Below are 23227 nucleotides of genomic sequence, written 5' to 3' on the forward strand. Positions count from 1 at the left end.
AGCATTTATTTTGCTAATATTAACATCCTCTATTTCTTGATCCATAGCTTTATTAAAACTGTCAATCTCGAATCTAAATGATTCAATTCCAACTATTTTATTGATAGATAGAAATTTGCAGCACCTTAAATTTGGGAATTGCACGAAAATGTCGACAAACTAAAGAAATCCGGACATATATGAATATTTTTTTTTATTTCTTCTATCCAAAATACTGATGTACAATAACAATTCTAGCAGTTTAATGACCTTCACAACCGCTTTATAAATAATTTATTATCGTTTATTTCATAAATGATGCATGTAAATACAAAAAATAAATTGTTTTCTTTTATTATCTAGGCTATTAAGGAACATGTAGCAATCATTGCAGATAAACAATACAAAAGCTAATTAATGTTCAAGAGGATTTGATGGTCGTGGCCATTTTTAGACCGTATTGATCTCTTTTGAAAGGAGATCCACATATCAAAAAATAATAAAAATACCCAAATTTACGAAGGTAAAACGAAACTATGGATTTTTTTTCCTTTATCACATTTTAGTTTATAACATTAAAATTCTACATATCTGAAAATTTTAAGAAGATCTGATGATTAACCTGTTAACCGTCCAGTCTTTAGAATTAAACAAAAATTACAACTCTTACATTAATATTGAAGCAATTAATTAAGTAAAAATAAAAATATATAAATATAGATTGTTTTAAAAAGGCTTAGTCTTTGTCTTGTGATGCTGTGATATGGCATTCTTTTCTTTATGAAATTATGGATTCTTAATTATTCAAAATGGATCACTTATTTACATTAATTAATTAAGTAAAAATTAAAATATATAAATATAGATTGTTTTAAAAAGGCTTAGTCTTTATCTTGTGATGCTGTGATATGGCATTCTTTTCTTTATGAAATTATGGATTCTTAATAATTCAAAATGGATCACTTATTTACATATTCATTATAATAACCACAATTATCTCGATTAACTAACGCAGGATTTCAAGACGCAAAGACAAGGTAGGCTTTCCAAAAAAATATTGAAATGATAACATTCGATTTTTTTTACAAAAATAAAGAACGCAAACAAACATATGAGGACCTAATTTTTCTAACCTTAGATATCCATCATGTATTTAATACTCTGATATTAATCTAAAGCATTTAGAGAAGAAAAGGATTTACCAATTTTCAAAAATATTATTGACTAAGCAGTCATTAATTAATAAAGATTGCAATTAGGTCTATGAGGACAAGAATTCTTTTTAAAATAAAAAGTGAATACTAAAATTACCGATAAATACTCTGGTGGAAAGGTGTATTTTATCATTAAAAATACAGGAACTATTGAAAATAAATTTTATACCGTCTTAAATTTTTAAGAATTAATTTTTATAGAATAAAAACAAAGGAAGGGAACCCTTCAGGAAAAAGAAAAGGTCATTTATTAGGACACATTCCGCTCTTACATATTGGGACTTAAACGTGAAAATGTTGTCCAAGTATACTGAGTATTAAGCCCATACATGTCTGTTATGCATCCAGATTGATGGGTCGGACACCTTTATATTACATACATCGTATATTATTCTTAATAAGTTTATCAGAAAAGTACAGAAATCATTCTTCAATTGCTAAATCATCTCTTAAAAGTGTTGACTGCCGGGAAGCTAATAAGATGAAATAAAATTTCTCTCTTCAATATCTGTATCTGTTTATGCTAAACATACGTATTTGCACTAAGAAGTTACTTTAATTAAAACTGAGGATTCATTAGAATTGGTCATTATATTCTGAAAAAAATCTTTCTCTTTGAAATTATGTGGTTAGATTAATTTAAAAAAAACACAAAGATTTATGTATAAATCAAAAGTTTCTTAAAAAGTAAACTTCAAATCGTATTCTTACTGGATAAACTACAATTTCTTTTCACTGCTATTTATATACTAGTAGATTTATTTTTATTTTGAGTGTATAACTTTTCTTAATTAACCCCTTTTGATTATAAGTTAAGTTACAAAACAATAAGAATGCATTTAATGTATGCATGTTTACAAATACATCGAGTTCACAGAAGTAAAATGTTACATTTAGTTCCAACTACGCTTTAGGACATTATTATAAATGTACTATTAATTGGGTTATCATCATAAACTACTGATACAAACTGTAACATGCTTTTCTATGGACACACATTTGGTGCTCTATACATTTAGAAATCACACACAACAGGTGGCCAGTGGCAAACAATACATCCATTGTTTCAACACTTGTATATAAGCGTCATTATTTCATTGAGTCTGCACAAAGTCTTCAACATTGTAAAACATGCAGACCTTCGTATTTGTTGCTGTTGCCTTGTCCGTTGTCTGTTTGGCCGAAAGCAGGGGTCTTGCTGGAGGACTAGGTAGAACAAAAAACGCCACCCCACAAACCCAGCGACTCGTGGATTCCGTGAGTATTACATTTGGAAAGTTTAAATTTATTTACATCTTATTTCTGTGAATATGTTATAATGAATTCCCTGTATTTAATTGTTACCGACAGGTGCAAGATGAGATAATTGGTCAGCTTCCTCTGGGCTACGACAGGGAGCAGCCCTTACAGCTTACCGCCGTGTCATACAGAGATCAGGTCGTCGCCGGAATGAACTACTTCATCAAGGTTGGCCAAAACATTTTCAACCATAATACTCTGCATATTGAATTAGAAAACTTTGTGGATTTTTTTTTTTTTGTTTTTTTTTTGTTTTGTTTTTTTTTGGCGTTTTATATTTAGCAATCTGTGTAAATGTGTAAAGTTAAATGAAACAATTGTTCGCTAATCCACCTACATACGTCATCAATTCCAATGTATTTTAGGTTGAGACCGGATTCAACAGATACATCCATGTCAGAATCTACAAAGACCTGAGAGGCGATGCTTCCGTCACCAGAGTACAGTTAGAAAAGACTCTCTCTGACCCTATTGAATACTTCTAAACCAAATGTGTGGCTCATTTCGCTTTTATTTTTGTATATGCAGAAATCATCTTAACTCAAAATAAATATCTTTAAAAAAAAAAAGATGCTTTAATCGTGATATTTTAATCAACATATTTTGGTAAAAAAAAATCAGTGTTAGGTCTATCATATTTTTATTTGAAAAAGCTAGTTTCCATCTGTTTGAATAAGAGGACTTGATATCTAATATGTAATCAAGATTAATACCATCACAGTGCTTTATTGTTCACATTTTATTAGGAGGGGAGATAAAATACAAGCTCAGCTACATACATTTTGAAATAAAATGAAACGAAAATGACATGTTGCATTAAGAATCATCGGAAACATATATTCCATAAAGTCTTGTAATCGCAGCAAAAGCGGAGAGTCTTTTCGAGACTAGTGTTCATTTGATGTACCGTATATCCGGTATTTTTGAAGATTATCTATTTTTTGTATTATTTTCTATAAGAAACTTTTAAAATCGCAAAAATTGACTGACGCAAATAAAAAATGCTACATAGTTTCCCCCATTTTCGCGAATTTTGTGACACGCGAAAAAAACGGTTATATATACAGTATATCTAAAATCCCATGTTGTTTTCACAACAAATATAATACCGAGCGCAGCGAGAGGCGGGCGAAGCCTGCCTCGCGAAACGAGGATTAATGGTAACACGTATATATAGGAAAATCAGTGAAAAATGAATGTTGAATCAGGGGTACTAAGGCCAAAAAGAAGTTTCTTCCAGCCCTGGGTGCCGCCATATTGGCAGCCATTTTGTTTTTAAAAAGTTAGTTCGATCATTGATTGACTGGTATTTTTCGATGTTTATTGCCCCTAAACTCGTTTAAATAAGTTCCAGTGTTTCAATAGAAGTGAATTTGAATTAAAAGAAATTAAAACGGAAACCAGATAAGTTTCAATAGTGCTTCAGTCAAGAAACACGACTTGTTCTTTGTATGTCTTATCAAATTATCAGATGAAAAATAAAAACATTTACGTCAAGGAACTGATCTTTTAGATACTGAACAAAGTATGCAATTTTATTACAGCGGCATTCATATGAATTAAATTGATGAACAATAAAAGAAGAAATAAAACAAATTGGAATCACGTAATTGTCTTCGGCTATTTCCGAAGACAAAACTTGAACGTTTTACGTCTGAAATATGACGTCATAATGTAGACTGAGCACGCGACGTTTAGTTTAACTTTGACGAATGGTATGAGTAGGCAACCATGCAGGTGGATCCTACTGTGTGTGTTTTAAATAGATTTTATATTACAAAAATCAAACTGCACTGTGTTAAATCTGCGCTCGGTCCAACGGTCCCACCGTTTACATATTAAATCTCAAAAAAGGTTTGAATGTCATCTCCATCATTGCTGGAACATCTATATTTTTAATGCCTCGTAATTTATATATGTATGGATAACTTTAACTCCGAAATAATATATGACTATGACAAGCAATTTTGAGACTTCAAAATATACGGACGTTAATGTATAACCTTATGGTGGCATACTTCTGCCCCTTGTGTGCAAGTTTTTTTTTTCATTAAATATGTCGACATGCAAGATAAATATGTTAACATGAAACATAAATATGTCAACATGCAACATAAATATTTCGACATATGTTATAATTTTTTTTTAAAAACTGTCTTTAGGCTTCGTTACATAGGCCCAATACGTTGCATTTCTGTATTGAGCTTTCTTTGTTAGGTGTCTATTTTAGAAACAAATGCGATTTGTTCTAAAGCTATTGAGAGCATACTAGTTTAGTGGAAAATAGGTGAAATACTAAATAGTTTCATGATTTTATGACACAGAGTTTTAAAGTAAGTTGGTACGGGACATCTCCATGTTGTGACGTACTTCCTATCGAAATAAACAATGAAAACATCTATAATTCTATAATTTCTTTTTTTACCAATAAATTTGCATAACTGCGTAGCGCAAAAGGTGAAAGCGTTATTACGATTCTGTAAGTCATGAGTTCGAATCCCGCTTGGGTTTTTGAATTCTAAACCTGTCCAAAACTTTAAAAATCTTAACATGTCAAAACAATCTAAAAACAGATTTGTCAAATATCGCAAAATTTGAAAATGCTACACCGCTGCAGTGAAAGTAATTTGATTATGATTAACTTTAAAACATATTGATATCGACAGGTGTCCCATGCCACCTTAAAATAATGTATTTCAATTCATCGATATCTTTAATTTGTAATAGAAGCCAATTTAGTATAAAAAAAAAAAAAACCAAAAAGTTGAAAATATCATGTTGCTTTTTCGTTTACCTATGATACAAAAGGAATTTTTTGTCAAATGATAAAAACAGAAATTGTATGATGAACATAAAACTTAAAACCAATGATCTGGTGTTGTAAATTTTTATCGAATGTATTTAACGATCCTGAAGATATGTCTTGTGGAATCTAAAAAGTAAATAATAAAAAATACATAGAAGTAGTCTTTTTTCTTAATCTCCAATCGTTTTAAATATCTAAGAAATGAGTGTGTGGTCATATCTAATGCATAAACATGTCAATTTTTTAAATTTTTAAGTATTGTAAATTTATATGCGTGTCATGCTTATTGATTGATAATACATGTAAATGTGCAAATGCTTGTAGGCGTATTGAATAAATGATTGTTTTCTTTACAAAAAAAAATTCTATATGTTCGCTTTTTTGGATATAAAATATTACGTGGTTTTCATAACTTAAATTGCTTAAAGTCATATCAATACATTAACACAAACACGAGCGGATCATTCTTTAACAAATTATACAATTTTTATATATTTTCTTTAGAATCGATATTCAGAGATGATATAATCTATAGTTTTATATCAAATATGTGATGATGTTCGATGCTAACTGCCAGCAATGCACTAAATGTATTTCACATAGAATTCTTGTCACGTGTCAAGTATACTGAGTATTAAGCCCATACATGTCTGTTATGCATCCAGATTGATGGGTCGGACACCTTTATATTACATACATTGTATATTATTCTTAATAAGTTTATCAGAAAAGTACAGAAATCATTCTTCAATTGCTTAATCATCTCTTAAAAGTGTTGACTGTCGGGAAGCTAATTAGATGAAATAAAATTTCTCTCTATTCAATATTTGTATCTGTTAATGTTAAACATACGTATTTGCACTAAGAAGTTACTTTAATTAAAAATGAGGATTTATTAGAATTGGTCATTATATTCTAAAAAAAATATTTCTCTTTGAATTTATGTGAAGTTAGATTAATTCTTAAATAAAACACAAAGATTTATGTATAAATCAAAAATTTCTTTAAAAGTTACCTTCAAATCGTAATCATTTAAGTTTTATTCGTTTGATGAGATATCGGCGCTTCTGATTGGTCGAAACATTTCTTTAATACCTGTATCAATAAAATTTTAGCCGGATCTATTTTTCTCATATGTTCTGATTTAACACTATTTATAGTTCGGGAATTTCACAAATAAACACTGTCATCAAAATGTAAAGTTGTGTCTGTTTTATTGTCAGCAAACAAAATACAACTTTATAAACATAAAAACTTGAAAGTTTAACCTTCAAAAATAAACAAAACACATTATTTGATTCACGAAATAGAAAATTAAGCGTCTTCTCACGATTTCGTCTGCTTGAGTTCAATCAACATTTACAGCGAGGCTGGCTGTTCCTTTTCCAGGAATATTAAAACGAACATAAAGGCCTAAACACTTTCACGGTAACACTGCTGTTTAAATTTGGTAACGATAATTTTTAAATTTACACACGTACATGATCGGTCATCAGAATAAGCATCGTAAAGAAAAACTATGATCAATGCATCAACTCCTTCGGCGCATTCCAAGGGGCAGATATACCATTTAAGTACATCACTGGCTATCTAGTTATCATAACGTTTACAAAAGTCGCTTATACATACTATTCTTTGTCGACATATCAACTATCTTCGTCTACGATCGCCACTCCGTAGATGGCAAAGTCCAGATGCATATTCCAGCGATCTCACACGAAAACTAGTTTTATTACGAGTTTTTCTGCACAGTGAATAATATCATAAGCTATCGCATGTATTTTCCTTTCGTTTTCAATTCAGCCGGTTCAAATTTTAACTCACTATTTGTGTTTAATCCAATAAATTCAGCTCAATACCTCTGCATCAGCTGAAGGCGCATCCATTTTGAATATTGTTGCTGTTGTTGCTTTGTATTCATACGCGCCGCTTCATTTACATTATTTACATTTTTGATCAATGACACTTCACATTTTTTTATTTGAAAATGTTTTAATAAATGATAAGAAATGAAGATAATCATTTTTCTATTGATCGACGTATCAAAGAAATAATTGACCGGAAACATCAATGCACGTAGCGCATTGATGAAGTTTTCCGGTCAGTTTTTTCTTTGATACGTCGATCAATAGAAAAATTATTATCTTCATTTCTTAATTCTTACTGGTTAAACTACAAGTTTTATTTCACCGCTCTTTATATACTAGTAGATTTTTTTTATTTTGCGTGTGTAACTTTTCTTAATTAACTTTTTTTGATTTGAAGTTAAGTTACAAAACAATAAGAATGCATTTAATGTATGCATGTTTGCAAATACATCGAGTTCACAGAAGTACAATGTTACATTTAGTTCCAACTACATGTACGCTTTAAGACACTATTATAAATATACTTGTACTGTTAATTTGTTATCATCATAAACTACGGATACAGACTGTAACACGTTTTTCTATGGACACACATTTGGTGCTCTTTACATTTAGAAATCACACACAACAGGTGGCCAGTGGCAAACAATACATCCATTGTTTCAACACTTGTATATAAGCGTCATTATTTCATTGAGTCTGCACAAAGTCTTCAACATTGTAAACATGCAGACCTTCGTATTTGTTGCTGTTGCCTTCTCCGTTGCCTGTTTAGTCCAAAGCAGGAACTACGGTCTTGCTGGAGGACTGGGGAGAACTAAAAACGCCACCCCACAAACCCAGCGACTCGTGAACTCCGTGAGTATTACATTTGGAAAGTTTAAATTTCTTTACATCTTATTTCTGTGAATATGTTATAATGAGATCCCTGTATTGATGCCGACAGGTGCAAGATGAGATTATTGGTCAGCTCCCTCTGGGGTACGACAGGGAGCAACCCTTACAGCTAACCGCCGTGTCATACAAAGAACAGGTCGTCGCCGGAGTGAACTACTTCATCAAGGTTGGCCAAAACATTTTCAACCATAATATTCTGCATATTAATAACTTTGAATTGGAAAACTTAGATATTTTGGCGTTTTATATTAAGTAATCTGTATATTACTTTAAACAAATGAAAAAGACCTAAACTCACACTGAAAATCAGCTTTCGTCGTTAAAGAATGTATATGTGTAAAGTTAAATGAAACAATTGTTCGCTAATCCACCTATATACGTCATCAATTCCAATGTTTTTTTAGGTTGAGACCGGATTCAACAGATACATCCATGTCAGGATCTACAAAGACCTGAGAGGCGATCCTTCCGTCACCAGAGTACAGTTAGAGAAGACTCTCTCTGACCCTATTGAATACTTCTAAACAAAATGTGTGGCTCGTTATGCTTTTATTTTTGTATATGCGGAAATCATCTTAACTCAAAATAAATATCTTTTACAAAAAAAAGATGCTTTAATCGTGATATTTTAATCAACATATTTTGGTAAAAAAAAAAAAATCAGTGTTAGGTCTATCATATTTTTATCTGAAAAAGCGAGTTTCCATCTGTTAGAATAAGAGAACTTGATATCTATAAGTAATCAAGATTAATACTGTCACAGTGCTTTATTGTTCACATTTTTTTAGGAAGGGAGATAAAATACAAGTTCAGTTACATACATTTTGAAATAAATGAAACAAAAATGACATGTTGCATTAAGGATCTATAGGAAACCAATGTTCCATAAAGTCTTGTAATCGCAGCAAAAGCGGACAGTCTTTTCGAGCCTGGTGTTCATTTGATGTACCGTATATCCGGTATTTCTGGCGATTATTTATTTTCTGTATTATTTTCCATAAGAAACTTTTAAAATCGCAAAAATGACTGACGCAAATTAAAAATGCTACATAATTTCCCCCATTTTCGTGAATTTAGTGACACGCGAAAAAAAAACGTTTATATATACGGTATATTTAAAATCCCATGTTGTTTGCACAACAAATTACATAATAAATCTCAAAAAGGGTTTGAATGTCATCTTCATCATTGCTGGAACATCTTTTTTTAATGCCTCGTAATATTTATATGTATGGGTGACTCCGAAATAAAATATGACTATGACAAGCAATTTTGAGACTTCAAAATATGCAGACGTTAATGTATAACATTATGGTGGCATACTTCTGCCCCTTGTGTGCAAGTTATTTTTTCATTAAATATGTCGACATGCAAGATAAATATGTTAACATGAAACATAGATATGTCAACATTCAACATAAATATTTTGACGTGTTAAAATTAAAAAAAAAATGTCTTTAGGTTTCGTTACATAAGCCCAACACGTTGCATTCCTGTATTGAGCTTTCTTCGTTAGGTGTCTATTTTAGAAAAAAAAAATGGGATCTGTACTGAAGCTATCAAGAGCATGCTAGTTTAGTGGAAAATATGTCAATACTAAATAGTTTCATGATTTTATGACACAGAGTTTTAAATTAAGTTGGTACGGGACACCTCCATATTGTGGCGTTCTTCCTATCGAAATAAACAATGAAAACATGTATATTTCTTTAATTTCTATTTTTACCGATATATTTGCATAACTGCGTAGCGCAATAGGTGAGAGCGTTATTGCGATTCTGTAAGTCATGAGTTCGAATCCTGCTTGGGCTTTTAAAATCTTAACCTGTCCAAAACTTTTAAAATCTTAACATCATGATGTCAAAACAATTTAAAAACAGATTGGTCAATTATCGCAAAATTTGAAAATGCTAAACTGGTAGGGTGGGAGTAATTTGATTATGATTAACTTTAAAACATATTGATATCGACAGGTGTCCCATGCCACCTTAAAATAATGTATTTCAATTCATCGATATCTTTAATTCGTAATAGAAGCCAATTTAGTAAATAAAAAAAGGGAAAATATCATGTGGCTTTTTCGTTTACCTAGAATACTAACAGAATTTTTTGTCAAATGATAAAAACAGAAATTGTATGATGAACATAAAACTTAAAACCAATGATCTGGTGTTGTGAATTTTTATCGAATGTATTTAATGATCATGAAGATAAGTTTTGAGGAATCTTAAAAAGTAAATTAAAACACCATGCATGGAAGTAGTCTTTTTTCTTAATTAATTTCCAATCGTTTTAAATATTTAAAAAATGAGTGTGTGGTCATATCTAATACATAAACATGTCAATTTTTAAATTTTTAACCATTGTACATTTATATGCGTTTAATGTTTATTGATTGATAATACATGCAAATGTGCAAATGCTAGTAGGCGTATTGAATATATGTTTATTTTCTTAACCAAAAAAAATTCTATATGTTCCCTTTTTTGTATATAAAATATTACGTGCTTTTCATAACTTAAATTGCTAAAAGTCATATCAATACATTAACACAAACACGAGCGGATCATTCTTTAACAAAAGATGCAAACTTTATATATATTTTTTAAAATCGATATTCAGAGACGATATAATCTATAGTTTTATATCAAATATCTGATGATGTTCGATACGAACTGCCAGCAATGCACTACATGTATTTCACATAGAATTCTTGTCACGTGTCAAGTATACTGAGTATACTATATTAAGCCCATACATGTCTGTTATGCATCCAGATTGATGGGTCGGACACCTTTATATTACATACATTGTATATTATTCTTAATAAGTTTATCAGAAAAATACAAAAATCATTCTTCAATTGCTTAATCATCTCTTAAAAGTGTTGACTGTCGGGAAGCTAATTAGATGAAATAAAATTTCTCTCTATTCAATATTTGTATCTGTTAATGTTAAACATACGTATTTGCACTAAGAAGTTACTTTAATTAAAAATGAGGATTTATTAGAATTGGTCATTATATTCTGAAAAAAATCTTTCTCTTCGAAATTATGTGAAGTTAGATTAATTTTTAAATAAAACACAAAGATTTATGTATAAATCAAAAATTTCTTAAAAAGTTACCTTCAAATAGTAATCATTTAAGTTTTATTCGTTTGATGAGATATCGGCGCTTCTGATTGGTCGAAAAATTTCTTTGATACCTGTATCAATAAAATTTTAGCCGGATCTATTTTTCTCATATGTTCTGATTTAACACTATTTATAGAACGGGAATTTCCAAAATAAACACTGTCATCAAAATGTAAAGTTGTGTCTGTTTTATTGTCAGCAAACAAAATACAACTTTATAAACATAAAAACTTCAAAGTTTAACCTTCAAAAATAAACAAAACACATTATTTGATTCACGAAATAGAAAATTAAGCATCTTCTAACGATTTCGTCTGCTTGAGTTCAATCAACATTTACAGCGAGGCTGGCTGTTCCTTTTCCATGAATATTAAAACGAACATATAGGCCTAAACACTTTCACGGTAACACTGCTGTTTAAATTTGGTAACGATAATTTTTAAATTTACACACGTACATGATCGGTCATCAGAATAAGCATCGTAAAGAAAAGCTATGATCAATGCATCAACTCCTTCGGCGCATTCCAAGGGGCAGATATACCATTTAAGTACATCACTGGCTATCTAGTTATCACAACGTTTACAAAAGTCGCTTATACATACTATTCTTTGTCGACATATCAACTATCTTCGTCTACGATCGCCACTCCGTAGATGGCAAAGTCCAGATGCATATTCCAGCAATCTCACACGAAAACTAGTTTTAATACGAGTTTTTCTGCACAGTGAATAATATCACAAGCTATCGGATGTATTTTCCTTTCGTTTTCAATTCAGCCGGTTCAAATTTTAACTCACTATTTGTGTTTAATCCAATAAATTCAGCTCAATGCCTCTGCATCAGCTGAAGGCGCATCCATTTTGAATATTGTTGCTGTTGTTGTTTTGTATTCATACGCGCCGCTTCATTTACATTATTTACATTTTTGATCAATGACACTTCACATTTTTTTATTTGAAAATGTTTTAATAAATGATAAGAAATGAAGATAATAATTTTTCTATTGATCGACGTATCAAAGAAATAATTGACCGGAAAACATCAATGCATTGATGAAGTTTTCCGGTCAGTTTTTTCTTTGATACGTCGATCAATAGAAAAACTATTATCTTCATTTCTTATTCTTACTGGTTAAACTACATGTTTTATTTCATCGCTATTTATATACTAGTAGATTTATTTTTATTTTGCGTGTGTAACTTTTCTTATTTAACTTTTTTTGATTATAAGTTAAGTTACAAAACAATAAGAATGCATTTAATTTATGCATGTTTACAAATACATCGAGTTCACAGAAGTAAAATGTTACATTTAGTTCCAGCTACATGTACGCTTTGAGACATTATTATAAATATACTTGTACTGTACTGTTAATTTGGTATCATCATAAACTGTAACACGTTTTTCTATGGACACACATTTGGTGCTCTATACATTTAGAAATCACACACAACAGGTGGCCAGTGGCAAACAATACATCCATTGTTTCAACACTTCTATATAAGCGTCGTTATTTCATCGAGTCTGCACAAAGTCTTCAACATTGTAAAACATGCAGACCTTCGTATTTGTTGCTGTTGCCTTGTCCGTTGTCTGTTTGGCCGAAAGCAGGAGGGATGGACTCGCTGGAGGACTAGGTAGAACAAAACACGCCACCCCACAAACCCAGCGACTCGTGGACTCAGTGAGTATTACATTTGGAAAGTTTAAATTTCTTTACATCTTATTTCTGTGAATATATTGTAATGAATTCCCTGTATTGCTGCCGACAGTTGCGAGATGAGATTATTGGTCAGCTTCCTCTGGGGTACGACAGAGAGCAGCCACTACAGCTTACCGCTGTGTCATACAGAGAACAGGTCGTCGCCGGAATGAACTACTTCATCAAGGTTGGCCAAAACATTTTTTTTTGGCGTTTCATATTTAGTAATCTGTTCATTACTTAAAACAAATGAAAAAGACCTAAACTCACACTGAAAAACAGCTTTCGTCGTTAAAGAATGTAAATGTGTAAAGTTAAATGAAACAATTGTTCGCTAATCCACCTACATACGTCATCAATTCCAATGTATTTCAGGTTGAGACCGGATTCAACAGATACATCCACGTCAGGATCTACAAAGACCTGAGAGGTGGTGCTTCCGTCACCAGTGTCCAGTTAGAGAAGACTCTCTCTGACCCTATTGAATACTTCTAAACAAAATGTGTGGCTCATTTCGCTTTTATTTTTGTATATGCAGAAATCATCTTAACTCAAAATAAATATCTTTAAAAAAGATGCTTTTATCGTTATATTTTAATCAACATATTTTGTAAAAAAAAAAAATTGTTAGGTCTATCATAATTTTATCTGAAAAAGCGAGTTTCCAACTATGTGAATAAGAGGACTTGATTTCTAATATGTAATCAAGCTTAATACCATCACAATGCTTTATTGTTCACATTTTATTAGAAGGGGAGATAAAATACAAGTTCAGCTACAGACGTTTTGAAAAAAATGAAACAAAAATGACATATTGCATTAAGGATCTAGGAATTCAATGTTCCATAAAGTCCTATAATCGCAGCAAAAGCGGATAGTCTTTTCGAGCCTGGTGTTCATTTGATGTACCGTATATCCGGTATTTCTGGCGATTATCTATTTTCTGTATTTATTTCTATAAGAAACTATAAAAATCGCAAAAAAATGACGGACGCAAATTAAAAATGCTACATAGTTTCCCCCATTTTCGCGAATTTAGTGAAACGCAGTTATATATACGGTATATCTAAAATCCCATGTTGTTTTTACAACAAATATCATAATAAATCTCAAAAAAAGTTTGAATGTCATCTTCATCATCGCTGGAACATCTATTTTTTAATGCCTCGTAATTTTGATATGTATGGGTGACTTTAACTCCGAAATAAAATATGACTATGACAAGCAATTTTGAAAATTCAAAATATGCAGCCGTTAATGAATAACCTTACTGATAAAGTTGGTACGGGACACCTCCATTTTGTGACGTACTTCCTATCGAAGTAAAGTTTAACAATGAAAACATGTATAATTCTATAATTTCTTTTTTTACCAATAAATTTGCATAACTGCGTAGCGCAATAGGTGAGAGCGTTATTACGATTCTGTAAGTCATGAGTTCGAATCCTGCTTGGGCTTTTAAAATCTTAACCTCTCCAAAACTTTTAAAATCTAAACATGTCAAAACAATTTCAAAACAGATTGGTCAAATATCGCAAAAATTAAAAATGCTAAACCGGTGCAGTGAAAGTAATTTGATTATGATTAACTTTAAAACATATTGATATCGACAGGTGTCCCATGCCACCTTAAAATAATATATTTCAATTCATCGATATCTTTAATTCGTAATAGAAGCCAATTTAGTAAAAAAAAAATAAAAATTGCAACTGCACATGAAGAGTGTACCATATAACATAACGATTGAGTTTAGCTCTTTATGAAATGAGTCTATCATATATCATATAAAGATTTATTAATAGCATAAATAATGAATAAACTACTGCACATAATGATCTTACGACATAACGTAATGATCTTACCACTTCATATAAAGATTTTACCTCTGAATATAATGGCAAAATAAAGGTATATAATGATGTTACCACTGTATATAATGATGTTACAACTGCATGTAATGATATTACCACTGCATATAATGATATCACTATTGCATATAAATGAAATACCAGTTCATATAATATGAAATTGACCATAAGTCAGCTATGGCGTTCCATATATGATGAACATAAAACTTAAAACCAATGATCTGGTGTTGTGAATTTTTATCGAATGTATTTAACGATTCTGAAGATATGTTTTGTGGAATCTAGAAAAGTAAATAAAAAAAACATGCATTGAAGTAGTCTTTTTTCTTAATCTTCAATCGTTTTAAATATTTAAAAAATGAGTGTGTGGTCATATTTAATACATAAACATATCAATTTTTAAACTTTTAACCATTGTACATGCTTATTGATTGATAATACATGTAAATGTGCAAATGCTTGTAGGCGTATTGAATATATGTTTATTTTCTTTGCAAAAAAACAACAACATTTCTTTATGTTCGCTTTTTTTGTGGTATATAAAATATTACAGTACGTGGTTTTCATAACTTAAATTGCTAAAAGTCATATCAATACATTACCACAAACACAAGTTATAATGGTTATAAGGCTATAAGATTGTCCTATCCTTAATTTATACATACAGATATTCATTCTACATGTATATATTTTAAATCCAAATTGCTGACTATATCCGTTTAAGATGGCTGGATTGCTATGGCCATTTTCAGACTATATTCATATTCTAACGAGAAAGAGCTCTAAATAAAAGATGTAAGATTTTAAAGCTAAAGATATATATATTTTTTCTTTACTTGATAACAGTTTATGGTAGTCCTATACTCGGCACTGAATGGGCTCAATCATTAAAAGCTTAGCTTTAAATGATAAATATACATTCTAGCAATACATATACAAAAGAAAATACGCATGTTTACATGCTAGTTTGTTTGTTATCACCTCTCAGACGGGTGTACCCCGTCCGTTTTTCCTAAAAATAGTTACCAATTTTGGGAAAATTAGAACTGAACATACAAAATAGAGTATAAATATTTATTTAAGCCATATCTCATCAATAATTTTGCGCAAATTTTTGTAAGTAAGTACGCTTTATGGACCTGATGTATCAAAATAGAATACAAAAAATGCAATGCTAGTATCGCGTTTGGTAATTTTTTTACTATTTTATGGACTCAAACTTTAATTCATGGTGTTTATTCTATAGATTGACATCGTAGAACAAAGATTTGGTAAAATAAATTATATGTTGACGGATTACTTTTCACGCTATAAGCTCTAAACCAAGTAGACCCTGACGAAAAAATCCGTAAAAATCACATTTTGCCACAGTTTTCTGCCTAGATCTGTCAACAATGTTAGATATCATTTAAACATTAATTAATTGACGATTGATTAAATTCGAAATAGCGTCTGTCTCTTAATTTAAACCGGTTTTAGTAAAAGAAAAAGAAAATTTCGGGGGGGGGGGGGGGGGCATCAAAACAAAGAAGATATAAGCAAACCTGAGATCCTGGTTAATCAGAAACTTCGTTTTTCATTTTACTTTAACACAATCGAGTTTCTCAACATTAATCATTTCTATCTCTCATAGAATATATTATATTACCGTTCTAATCGCTTATTATTGCCATAGTTTACAACAGCGATGTAGAGCAAAATCAATACCGGGTATCTAAAACGCTTTGTAAAAGTCGAACCAATATTGTAAAATCCGTATTATGACGTAGTGCGATACTCGGACTACTTTAATTCTTATAAAATCATACCTAAGCATTCATAAGGTACGTGTGATTGCTAATTTGCAGACCACACAGCAGGTCTCTTAATAACCGAGACTTGACGAGTGCAGTTATAGTTATTTGATAACATCATAAATATAAACACTTTAAGGCAATGAATAATTATATAACTCAACGATCTACAACGAGCGTATCATTCTTTAACAAAAGATACAATTTTATATATATTTTTTAAAATCGATATTCAGAGACGATATAATCCATGGTTTTATATCAAATATCTGATGATGTTCGATGCGAACTGCCAGTAATGCACTAATACACATGGGTATATCCCTCTTACTATTTTTAGAATCGATAGGACAACAAAGTAGTGCCTTTAAGCTATACTTGCAGAGAGTATGTACATTTATTTGGACATTTTAAACCAGAATGCTTGACACATGTCAGAAAAGGGGATTTGCAATTTTAAAAACAAGTGTCAAAATTGAATTATGATTTGAAAAAAAAGAATTGAAATAGTTTGATGTACACCCTTTCCAAAACTGAGAAATTCCCTAATTTTTCTTTCATTTTCAGAGTTTTTCAATACAGACGCATTTTGCCGGAAAACGAATCTGACTTCAAACCACGAAATTTTAACATGAAAGAGACAATTTGATGAGCTTTCATTCAAGAGGTCCCTCGAATGAATCCTTACGTTAACATTACCGCCTATGGAAAATGCATTAGTGGACCCTACCCACATAGAATTCTTGTCACGTGTCATTTTTGACAATAATTTTGCTATTTTCTATTGAAATGATGCATAACCACACTTATTAGGTTTACGATCATTTTCTGTAATATAAGCATCAATCAGTTTTTCATTCATTACTGGGCAGATGGCGCGGTCATTTTGCAACATATGCTCTATCCATGTATATCAAAGGTGTTACGTTTAATACCTTACTATAAATAGAAGAGCGGTTTGTTTCAAGTGCACACCGACCTTTACACAATGAACGCCGTGGTTCTACTGATTGCTGGGATGTCTGTCTGTGTGTCTGTACGAGCAGACGACACATACGTAGTTGGCGGGCTTGGTCCCACCAAGTTTGCCACCGAGGAGGTCCAGGACCTTGTCGACTTGGTATTTTCCTTTCTCTCTCTCTCTCTCTCTCTCTCTCTCTCTCTCTTTCTTTTGTTTTCTTTTACGTATCCTCACTTTCATCCTATTTTTCATTCTCTTTTTAAATTAATTTTCAAGAACAACATGTAGATCTGCATGTGTGCGTTTAATTTAATTGATTTACTAATTAGAAATGTATTGCTTGGACAGTTGTTGAAATATGCAACAAATTGATACACCCACTGCTGAGATATGTTTTTCTCTACAAGTTTTATTTTTCAAATAATTTTATTTAATCGGTCTAAAAATCTATGTTTTATTTATTGTATTCACTTTGCCTGCTAAATAGACAAAATATCAATTATAATATATTTCAACTCACAGCTTCGAGAAGAAATTATTAGCGAGCTCCCCCTGGGGTACGACCAGGAGAAACCTCTCCCAGAATTCACCGCGCGCTTATACAGGGAACAGGTCGTCGCGGGAACAAACTTCTTTGTTAAGGTGAGTACATTCAGAAATCAACTAATATTCATGAGTAAGACATTCAATTTTAAAGAATCAAATGCACGCGCATATATATATATATATATATATATATATATATATATATATATATATATATATATATATATATATATATATATATATATATATATATATATATTTTAATTTTTTTTATTTAAAAAGAGGGTCTTTGATTTTTTTTCCTGTATCAAATTACACAAATAATTTCATATGTTCTGCTTTTTTATGATGTAAAGCAATAAATGTGTTCCCAATTATATTAGATGCAAGATCAATTATAGTTTAAATAGTGGAAAAACTGTAAATTACAAATTGAATTGCAGGTAGAGACTGGACCACTTCGATTCATTCACGTGAGAATTCACGCCGATCTCACGGGTGAGGCTCACGTGGTTGAGGTGCAGATTGGAAAAACAATGGGAGATTCATTGGAGTATTTCTAGAATGAATATTTTTTCTGTATTTAAATTTCTAAGAAATAAAATTCAGTCAATTGTATCATAAACCGTCGTGTTCAATAAAAGTTATGGAGATGCATCCATTTTTAAAAAGTATCCGTCGAATTTTTGTTTCACTTATTAGTTTACACAATCATCTGTTATTCCGGTGAGCGTCATTAAGATGGCTCATTACACCTTGAAATACTTTCTTAAATAAGCAAAAAATTACTTGATTGTGGTAGATAGCATAAATGATAAGGATATCAGTCAAATAGAGGAAAAATATGCAATTTTGGATAAAGTGGGATAAAAAAAAATTATATTTTGATATGAACAAACCCCCATTTCGATTCGAACTCGTTACCGATACATGTACCTTAACCACTGAGCTATAACGATATTCAACCAAATAGATTGATACAAACAATTTAACAAAAATACATTTACAAGTGTAGTAAGGTACAGTAAAAGCTCAGCGGAAGAATAGATTAATTAACAGGTACATGTATGAAAAGTAATGACAACACATTGAATTAATCCCTCGCGGTGCTGTATTTACAAGTAATTAATACCACATGTTGTCAGGACCAAACACACAGGGTCCAGAGCTGCGGGGTCCATTAATGAGGCTTAATATTAGTGGTCATTTTATAATACTTTCCTGTCTTTAGACACGGAAGAGGTTCATGAAGTTTTCCTTCAATATGATAATAGCAGTTTTAGTTATGAAAAAGACAGATAAATATCAGTTTGAATCAAAAAGTAATATTCCATGGTTATTGTCATGTAATAAACAAAGTCTCTGTTGATACTTTATCAGTGCAGACAAACAAATCCGTCAAAATAAATAACTTTTTTCCGAATTAATTGACTTTGGTATCTCAATCCGCTCGGATAAATGAGGATATCTCTACGCTATCTTCGTGTTTGTGTAAATAAGTGATTTAAACAAAGAAAGGGATTTTCATTAGTTTAATTAAAAGGTAAACCAGAAGAAAGGCAATTTTGAATTTTACATTTATTTTATACATGTAATATGTCATAAAGTAAATGTGATAATCATACAATTAAATGACCTGTGAAAATTAAAAAAAAAAGATCACCAACGTTAACAGTTAAAGCAATAATTTAAAGTTATCCACAGAAAAAACAACACATAACAAAGTAGCCACCTAAGCCACACACAGCCAGAACAATAGCAGAATATCCTTAACATACACGCAGCCCACCTGATCAAAACATGTCTGATGATCACATATCGAATTTCAAAAAGAAATGCATTTATTTTTTATGTTTAACAATTATCCATTTAGACGATTGTGTTTGAATGTTTTGCCCTGCATCAGCATATGGCTTCACACTAGTTTCCTATCTTTTTCCTGAGGAATCTAAGCGACTGTTGTTTCTTGATGTCTTCCAGTTCCTGCAACAGTTCGCGCTCACGATCACGCAACTTCCGGGTTTCTTCATCTCCGACATTTTTGGCGGACCTTATTTGTCCGAGCTGACCTTTCACTCGATCCAATTCCCTTTTCAGTTTCTCAATTTCCGTCTGGAATTTGGTTTCTATCTCTACACGTCTTTGTTCCTCTTCCGTTGCCCTGTCCTTTTCTTTCTTCAATTCTTCCGCCTTTCTGCGCAACTTCCCGCGCAGGCCTCCGATATCCGCCTCAAGTTTTTTAATCTCCTTTTCCTTGTTATCAACAATGGACGCCAAGTCGCGATTGATTTTCTCCTTCTCAAATTTCGCCTGCAGTAATTTCTTCTCCAGCTGCAATCTCTTTAACTCTTGCTCTTTTCTGTTGAGCTCGTTCTGCATTTCTTTGATGGTAACCATCTTGTTTTCCAGCGCTTTTCCCGCGGCCTCCAGCGCCATTCTTTCAAACTCCGGCTTCAGTTGCTCCACCGCTAGTTTGACCATTTGTTTTGTGAAACTCCCAACAATCCTATCAGTAAAACCAGAACTGGAATTAGGAATAAAAACTACTAGAATGCTGACTAATAAAAAATGTTTATCTCAATAATGACTGCATGATAAACTTCAATATTTAAGTTTGAAATAATTAAGAGAGAAACTAGTTGTAGGTACTTTTTCCAATTCCCTTGATTTTTATTCATTCAATAAATATATATATACTTAGACTGACTAATAAATTACCCCATGCTTCTCCTAAATTCCTGGAATTCTCTCCCTTCATCTTGAGATAGCTCGTTGATTGCATGGGAAACTCGGTCTTTAAAAAAAAGGAAAATGAAATTCGAATATACATGTATTTACATAAATTGAAACTGGGTCACGTTTCGCAAATTCCAATATTTTAAAAGATTTTTAGTTTTCAGAGAATGATTTTTTTTTCAATTCAACTCTTCAATTTCATAGCTGCTATCGCATTATATACTGAAAATCATACATGCACCAATGACCTCAAAAGACAATTCAAGGAATAAAACACATACGAGGAGTTCCGTTTCTAGAGACGCTGTGGGCCTCGTCATCCTTGTAACCATGGTACCCGTACGACGCCATTCAGCTTTAAAATTGAAAACAAAAATGGTGATGCTAGAGAGAGAGAGGGGGGGGGTGAGGGGTCTGTTAGTTCATTTAACAAGTAAAAAGACATAAAAACCGACATCAAATGAACTTACGAGATAAGAAGCTTTTGAAATGTTAATTCATTATACCGTGTAGCGAATTTAAAAACTTCATTTTCAATCTGCGGAACAGATGTTGGCTGATTTCGTTTTTTGTTCTTTTGGTTTGATCAGACAAATAAATAATACGTGGATAAGGCGTCCTTTCTCTATACAGTGTGTACAGAACTAAGATAACTAAATTCCTCACTTTGAATTCAAACATAATACCCATAAATTTACGGTTGTTAAGCATCGATTTCGATCTTTTTAAAAGATTTAATAAAAAAAAACTAAACAAAAAAGCAAAAAAACAAAAATCATACATATAATACAATCAGAATAATATAGCTCAATATGAAAAATAAAATATATATTCTTGTACTGTATTAATTGTTCTCTCACTGTGAACATACAGGTAACAGCGTCAAATCAAGGAAAAAATTAACAACTCAAAAAAGATTTTTCCAATACAAAAACAGAATTACTTGTATTTCATAGCGATTGACCGCAGAATATAAGTAAGTACCAAAGAGAAAGATGTCCTCAGACATCCATGAGTTCATTCTGCACTTACCTCATTCTAGTTGCCTTCTGCCTGTAAATTGGTTAGGGCTCTACTTTCGGGTCCACGTGAACAATGGCCCCAGAAACTCCCTTGTTCTTTATCGGCATGAAACCAAAAACGATCGAAGTCCCACAATGGGATTTATTTACCTGCCCGCTTGTTTTTGCCCGCGGTAATCACCTGATTTAAGATCACTGGCTGTTTGATTTGAGATAATTTGGTCATTTATTGCTCAACTTGGACGGGCGTCAAGAAGGATAGGGAGCTCCTTCAGATATCTTCATTTCGGTTCTAGTGCAATCGAAAAAAAAAGACCTGCAGAATGTTGGAGAAACGTCGATGAATGGGGTGTCAATGGCTCTATTGGAGAGACAATTGACAAGCTTGGGTGATAAAAACGTGGTATAAAATGAATTATGATTTATATATTGTTTACGTTTTTAATTCACCCATATTGCACCGCGTACATACCAGAACATTAAAATTTTCAAACCAGCTACAAATTGAAATAATGTTTACTTATAACATTTCTATCATGGAAAACTTAATATGAAATTGTCCATTTTTCGCACAGATGACTATAAATCAAATATTATTACCGATTTAAACTTTGTATGACCATGATCAATCCACATTCACGGTGCTTTTAATTAAGGTGCTTGGAACAATTCGTCATAAGAAACGCAATTGTTCGCGCGTCCCGACGTGTTACCAAAACTTACGTTGTTACAACATGGACGTACAGTATATGGAACATCTTAATTTGACCATTTGATTTTAATCAACATATTGTTTCGAACAACTGACCACACTAAATGTTGATTGATTATAGTAAACAAGGTTTTAATTGATCAGGTGACACAAGGGTAACTCCCCGCTGTTCTTGTGATTGCTCCATACACAGAAAGGGTTGTGTTGATTTCTCTATCTTCTTACATAGTTTTTAATTCTGGGAAAAGTTGTTGATAAAAATATTATTGCTAAAGATGTCTAATGCAAAAGATATATAAATTGAACACAACAATACCTCGCTTATTCCATGCAGGATGGTAGACAGTTCTATAAAGTGAAACAATGTTGTTGCATGACAAATAAACAATAGAATGGTAGACAAAGCCCTGTAAAGTATAACAATATTGTAGACAAATAAGCGGCAGAATGATCAACAGTGCAGTGTAAAGTGTAATAACATTGTAGACAAATAGGCTACAGAATGATTAACAGTGCACTGTAGAGTGTTACAATGTTGTAGACAAATAGGCTACAGAATGATTAACGGTGTAGTGTAAAGTTTAACAAGAGATGTTTGTGAAACACTTATGCCCCCCTCCCTTGGAAACATCCACAAAGAAAATGAACGTAAACTGCAATTAACTGGAATTTTTCTAAGTCCAAA

The 23227-nt window shown here is 31.7% G+C and overlaps 5 protein-coding genes across 6 annotated transcripts; 4 read left to right on the top strand and 1 right to left on the bottom strand.

The window, feature by feature from the left end:
* The first annotated feature begins 2300 nt into the window (after positions 1-2300).
* LOC109619761 (cystatin-A3-like) lies at positions 2301-3049 on the top strand. The gene is made up of 3 exons (XM_066082990.1): positions 2301-2450; positions 2544-2660; positions 2858-3049. The coding sequence occupies exons 1-3, from the start codon at positions 2325-2327 to the stop codon at positions 2975-2977; spliced, it is 363 nt and encodes a 120-aa protein (XP_065939062.1). The 5' UTR covers positions 2301-2324; the 3' UTR covers positions 2978-3049.
* A 4814-nt stretch (positions 3050-7863) lies between these two features.
* On the top strand, positions 7864-8649 carry LOC117682764 (cystatin-A3-like). Its single transcript, XM_066082991.1, has 3 exons — positions 7864-8024; positions 8113-8229; positions 8468-8649. The coding sequence occupies exons 1-3, from the start codon at positions 7893-7895 to the stop codon at positions 8585-8587; spliced, it is 369 nt and encodes a 122-aa protein (XP_065939063.1). The 5' UTR covers positions 7864-7892; the 3' UTR covers positions 8588-8649.
* A 4068-nt stretch (positions 8650-12717) lies between these two features.
* On the top strand, positions 12718-13480 carry LOC136269680 (cystatin-A3-like). The gene is made up of 3 exons (XM_066082992.1): positions 12718-12886; positions 12975-13091; positions 13280-13480. The coding sequence occupies exons 1-3, from the start codon at positions 12755-12757 to the stop codon at positions 13397-13399; spliced, it is 369 nt and encodes a 122-aa protein (XP_065939064.1). The 5' UTR covers positions 12718-12754; the 3' UTR covers positions 13400-13480.
* Positions 13481-17524: 4044 nt separating this feature from the next.
* Positions 17525-18743, top strand: LOC105323814 (cystatin-A2). Its single transcript, XM_011422888.4, has 3 exons — positions 17525-17685; positions 18049-18168; positions 18516-18743. The coding sequence occupies exons 1-3, from the start codon at positions 17554-17556 to the stop codon at positions 18633-18635; spliced, it is 372 nt and encodes a 123-aa protein (XP_011421190.2). The 5' UTR covers positions 17525-17553; the 3' UTR covers positions 18636-18743.
* A 940-nt stretch (positions 18744-19683) lies between these two features.
* On the bottom strand, positions 19684-22159 carry LOC105323815 (uncharacterized). Of its 2 annotated transcripts, none has more exons than XM_011422889.4 (4): positions 21841-22159; positions 21090-21163; positions 20791-20866; positions 19684-20596 (listed from the first exon to the last, which is right to left on the bottom strand). In XM_011422889.4, the coding sequence occupies exons 2-4, from the start codon at positions 21157-21159 to the stop codon at positions 19993-19995; spliced, it is 750 nt and encodes a 249-aa protein (XP_011421191.3). In that variant the 5' UTR covers positions 21160-21163; positions 21841-22159; the 3' UTR covers positions 19684-19992. The 2 variants fall into 2 exon arrangements, with proteins under 2 accessions (XP_011421191.3, XP_011421193.3); XM_011422891.4 differs by having other exon boundaries at positions 19685-20578; positions 21841-22156.
* Between the last annotated feature and the right edge of the window lie 1068 nt (positions 22160-23227).

This window comes from Magallana gigas, chromosome 4, assembly GCF_963853765.1.
Source record: "Magallana gigas chromosome 4, xbMagGiga1.1, whole genome shotgun sequence".
NCBI classification, from domain to species: domain Eukaryota; kingdom Metazoa; phylum Mollusca; class Bivalvia; order Ostreida; family Ostreidae; genus Magallana; species Magallana gigas.

Coding starts and splice junctions, on each gene's coding strand:
- LOC105323815 (XM_011422889.4), bottom strand. CDS start 21,159: ATGGCGTCGTACGGGTACCATGGTTACAAGGATGACGAGGCCCACAGC. Junction 20,867..21,089: donor CTCTAGAAACGGAACTCCTC/GTATGTGTTTTA, acceptor TTTTTTTTAAAG/ACCGAGTTTCCCATGCAATC. Junction 20,597..20,790: donor GAATTTAGGAGAAGCATGGG/GTAATTTATTAG, acceptor TCCTAATTCCAG/TTCTGGTTTTACTGATAGGA.
- LOC136269680 (XM_066082992.1), top strand. CDS start 12,755: ATGCAGACCTTCGTATTTGTTGCTGTTGCCTTGTCCGTTGTCTGTTTG. Junction 12,887..12,974: donor CCCAGCGACTCGTGGACTCA/GTGAGTATTACA, acceptor TGCTGCCGACAG/TTGCGAGATGAGATTATTGG. Junction 13,092..13,279: donor GAATGAACTACTTCATCAAG/GTTGGCCAAAAC, acceptor AATGTATTTCAG/GTTGAGACCGGATTCAACAG.
- LOC105323814 (XM_011422888.4), top strand. CDS start 17,554: ATGAACGCCGTGGTTCTACTGATTGCTGGGATGTCTGTCTGTGTGTCT. Junction 17,686..18,048: donor TCCAGGACCTTGTCGACTTG/GTATTTTCCTTT, acceptor TTCAACTCACAG/CTTCGAGAAGAAATTATTAG. Junction 18,169..18,515: donor GAACAAACTTCTTTGTTAAG/GTGAGTACATTC, acceptor ATTGAATTGCAG/GTAGAGACTGGACCACTTCG.
- LOC109619761 (XM_066082990.1), top strand. CDS start 2,325: ATGCAGACCTTCGTATTTGTTGCTGTTGCCTTGTCCGTTGTCTGTTTG. Junction 2,451..2,543: donor CCCAGCGACTCGTGGATTCC/GTGAGTATTACA, acceptor TGTTACCGACAG/GTGCAAGATGAGATAATTGG. Junction 2,661..2,857: donor GAATGAACTACTTCATCAAG/GTTGGCCAAAAC, acceptor AATGTATTTTAG/GTTGAGACCGGATTCAACAG.
- LOC117682764 (XM_066082991.1), top strand. CDS start 7,893: ATGCAGACCTTCGTATTTGTTGCTGTTGCCTTCTCCGTTGCCTGTTTA. Junction 8,025..8,112: donor CCCAGCGACTCGTGAACTCC/GTGAGTATTACA, acceptor TGATGCCGACAG/GTGCAAGATGAGATTATTGG. Junction 8,230..8,467: donor GAGTGAACTACTTCATCAAG/GTTGGCCAAAAC, acceptor ATGTTTTTTTAG/GTTGAGACCGGATTCAACAG.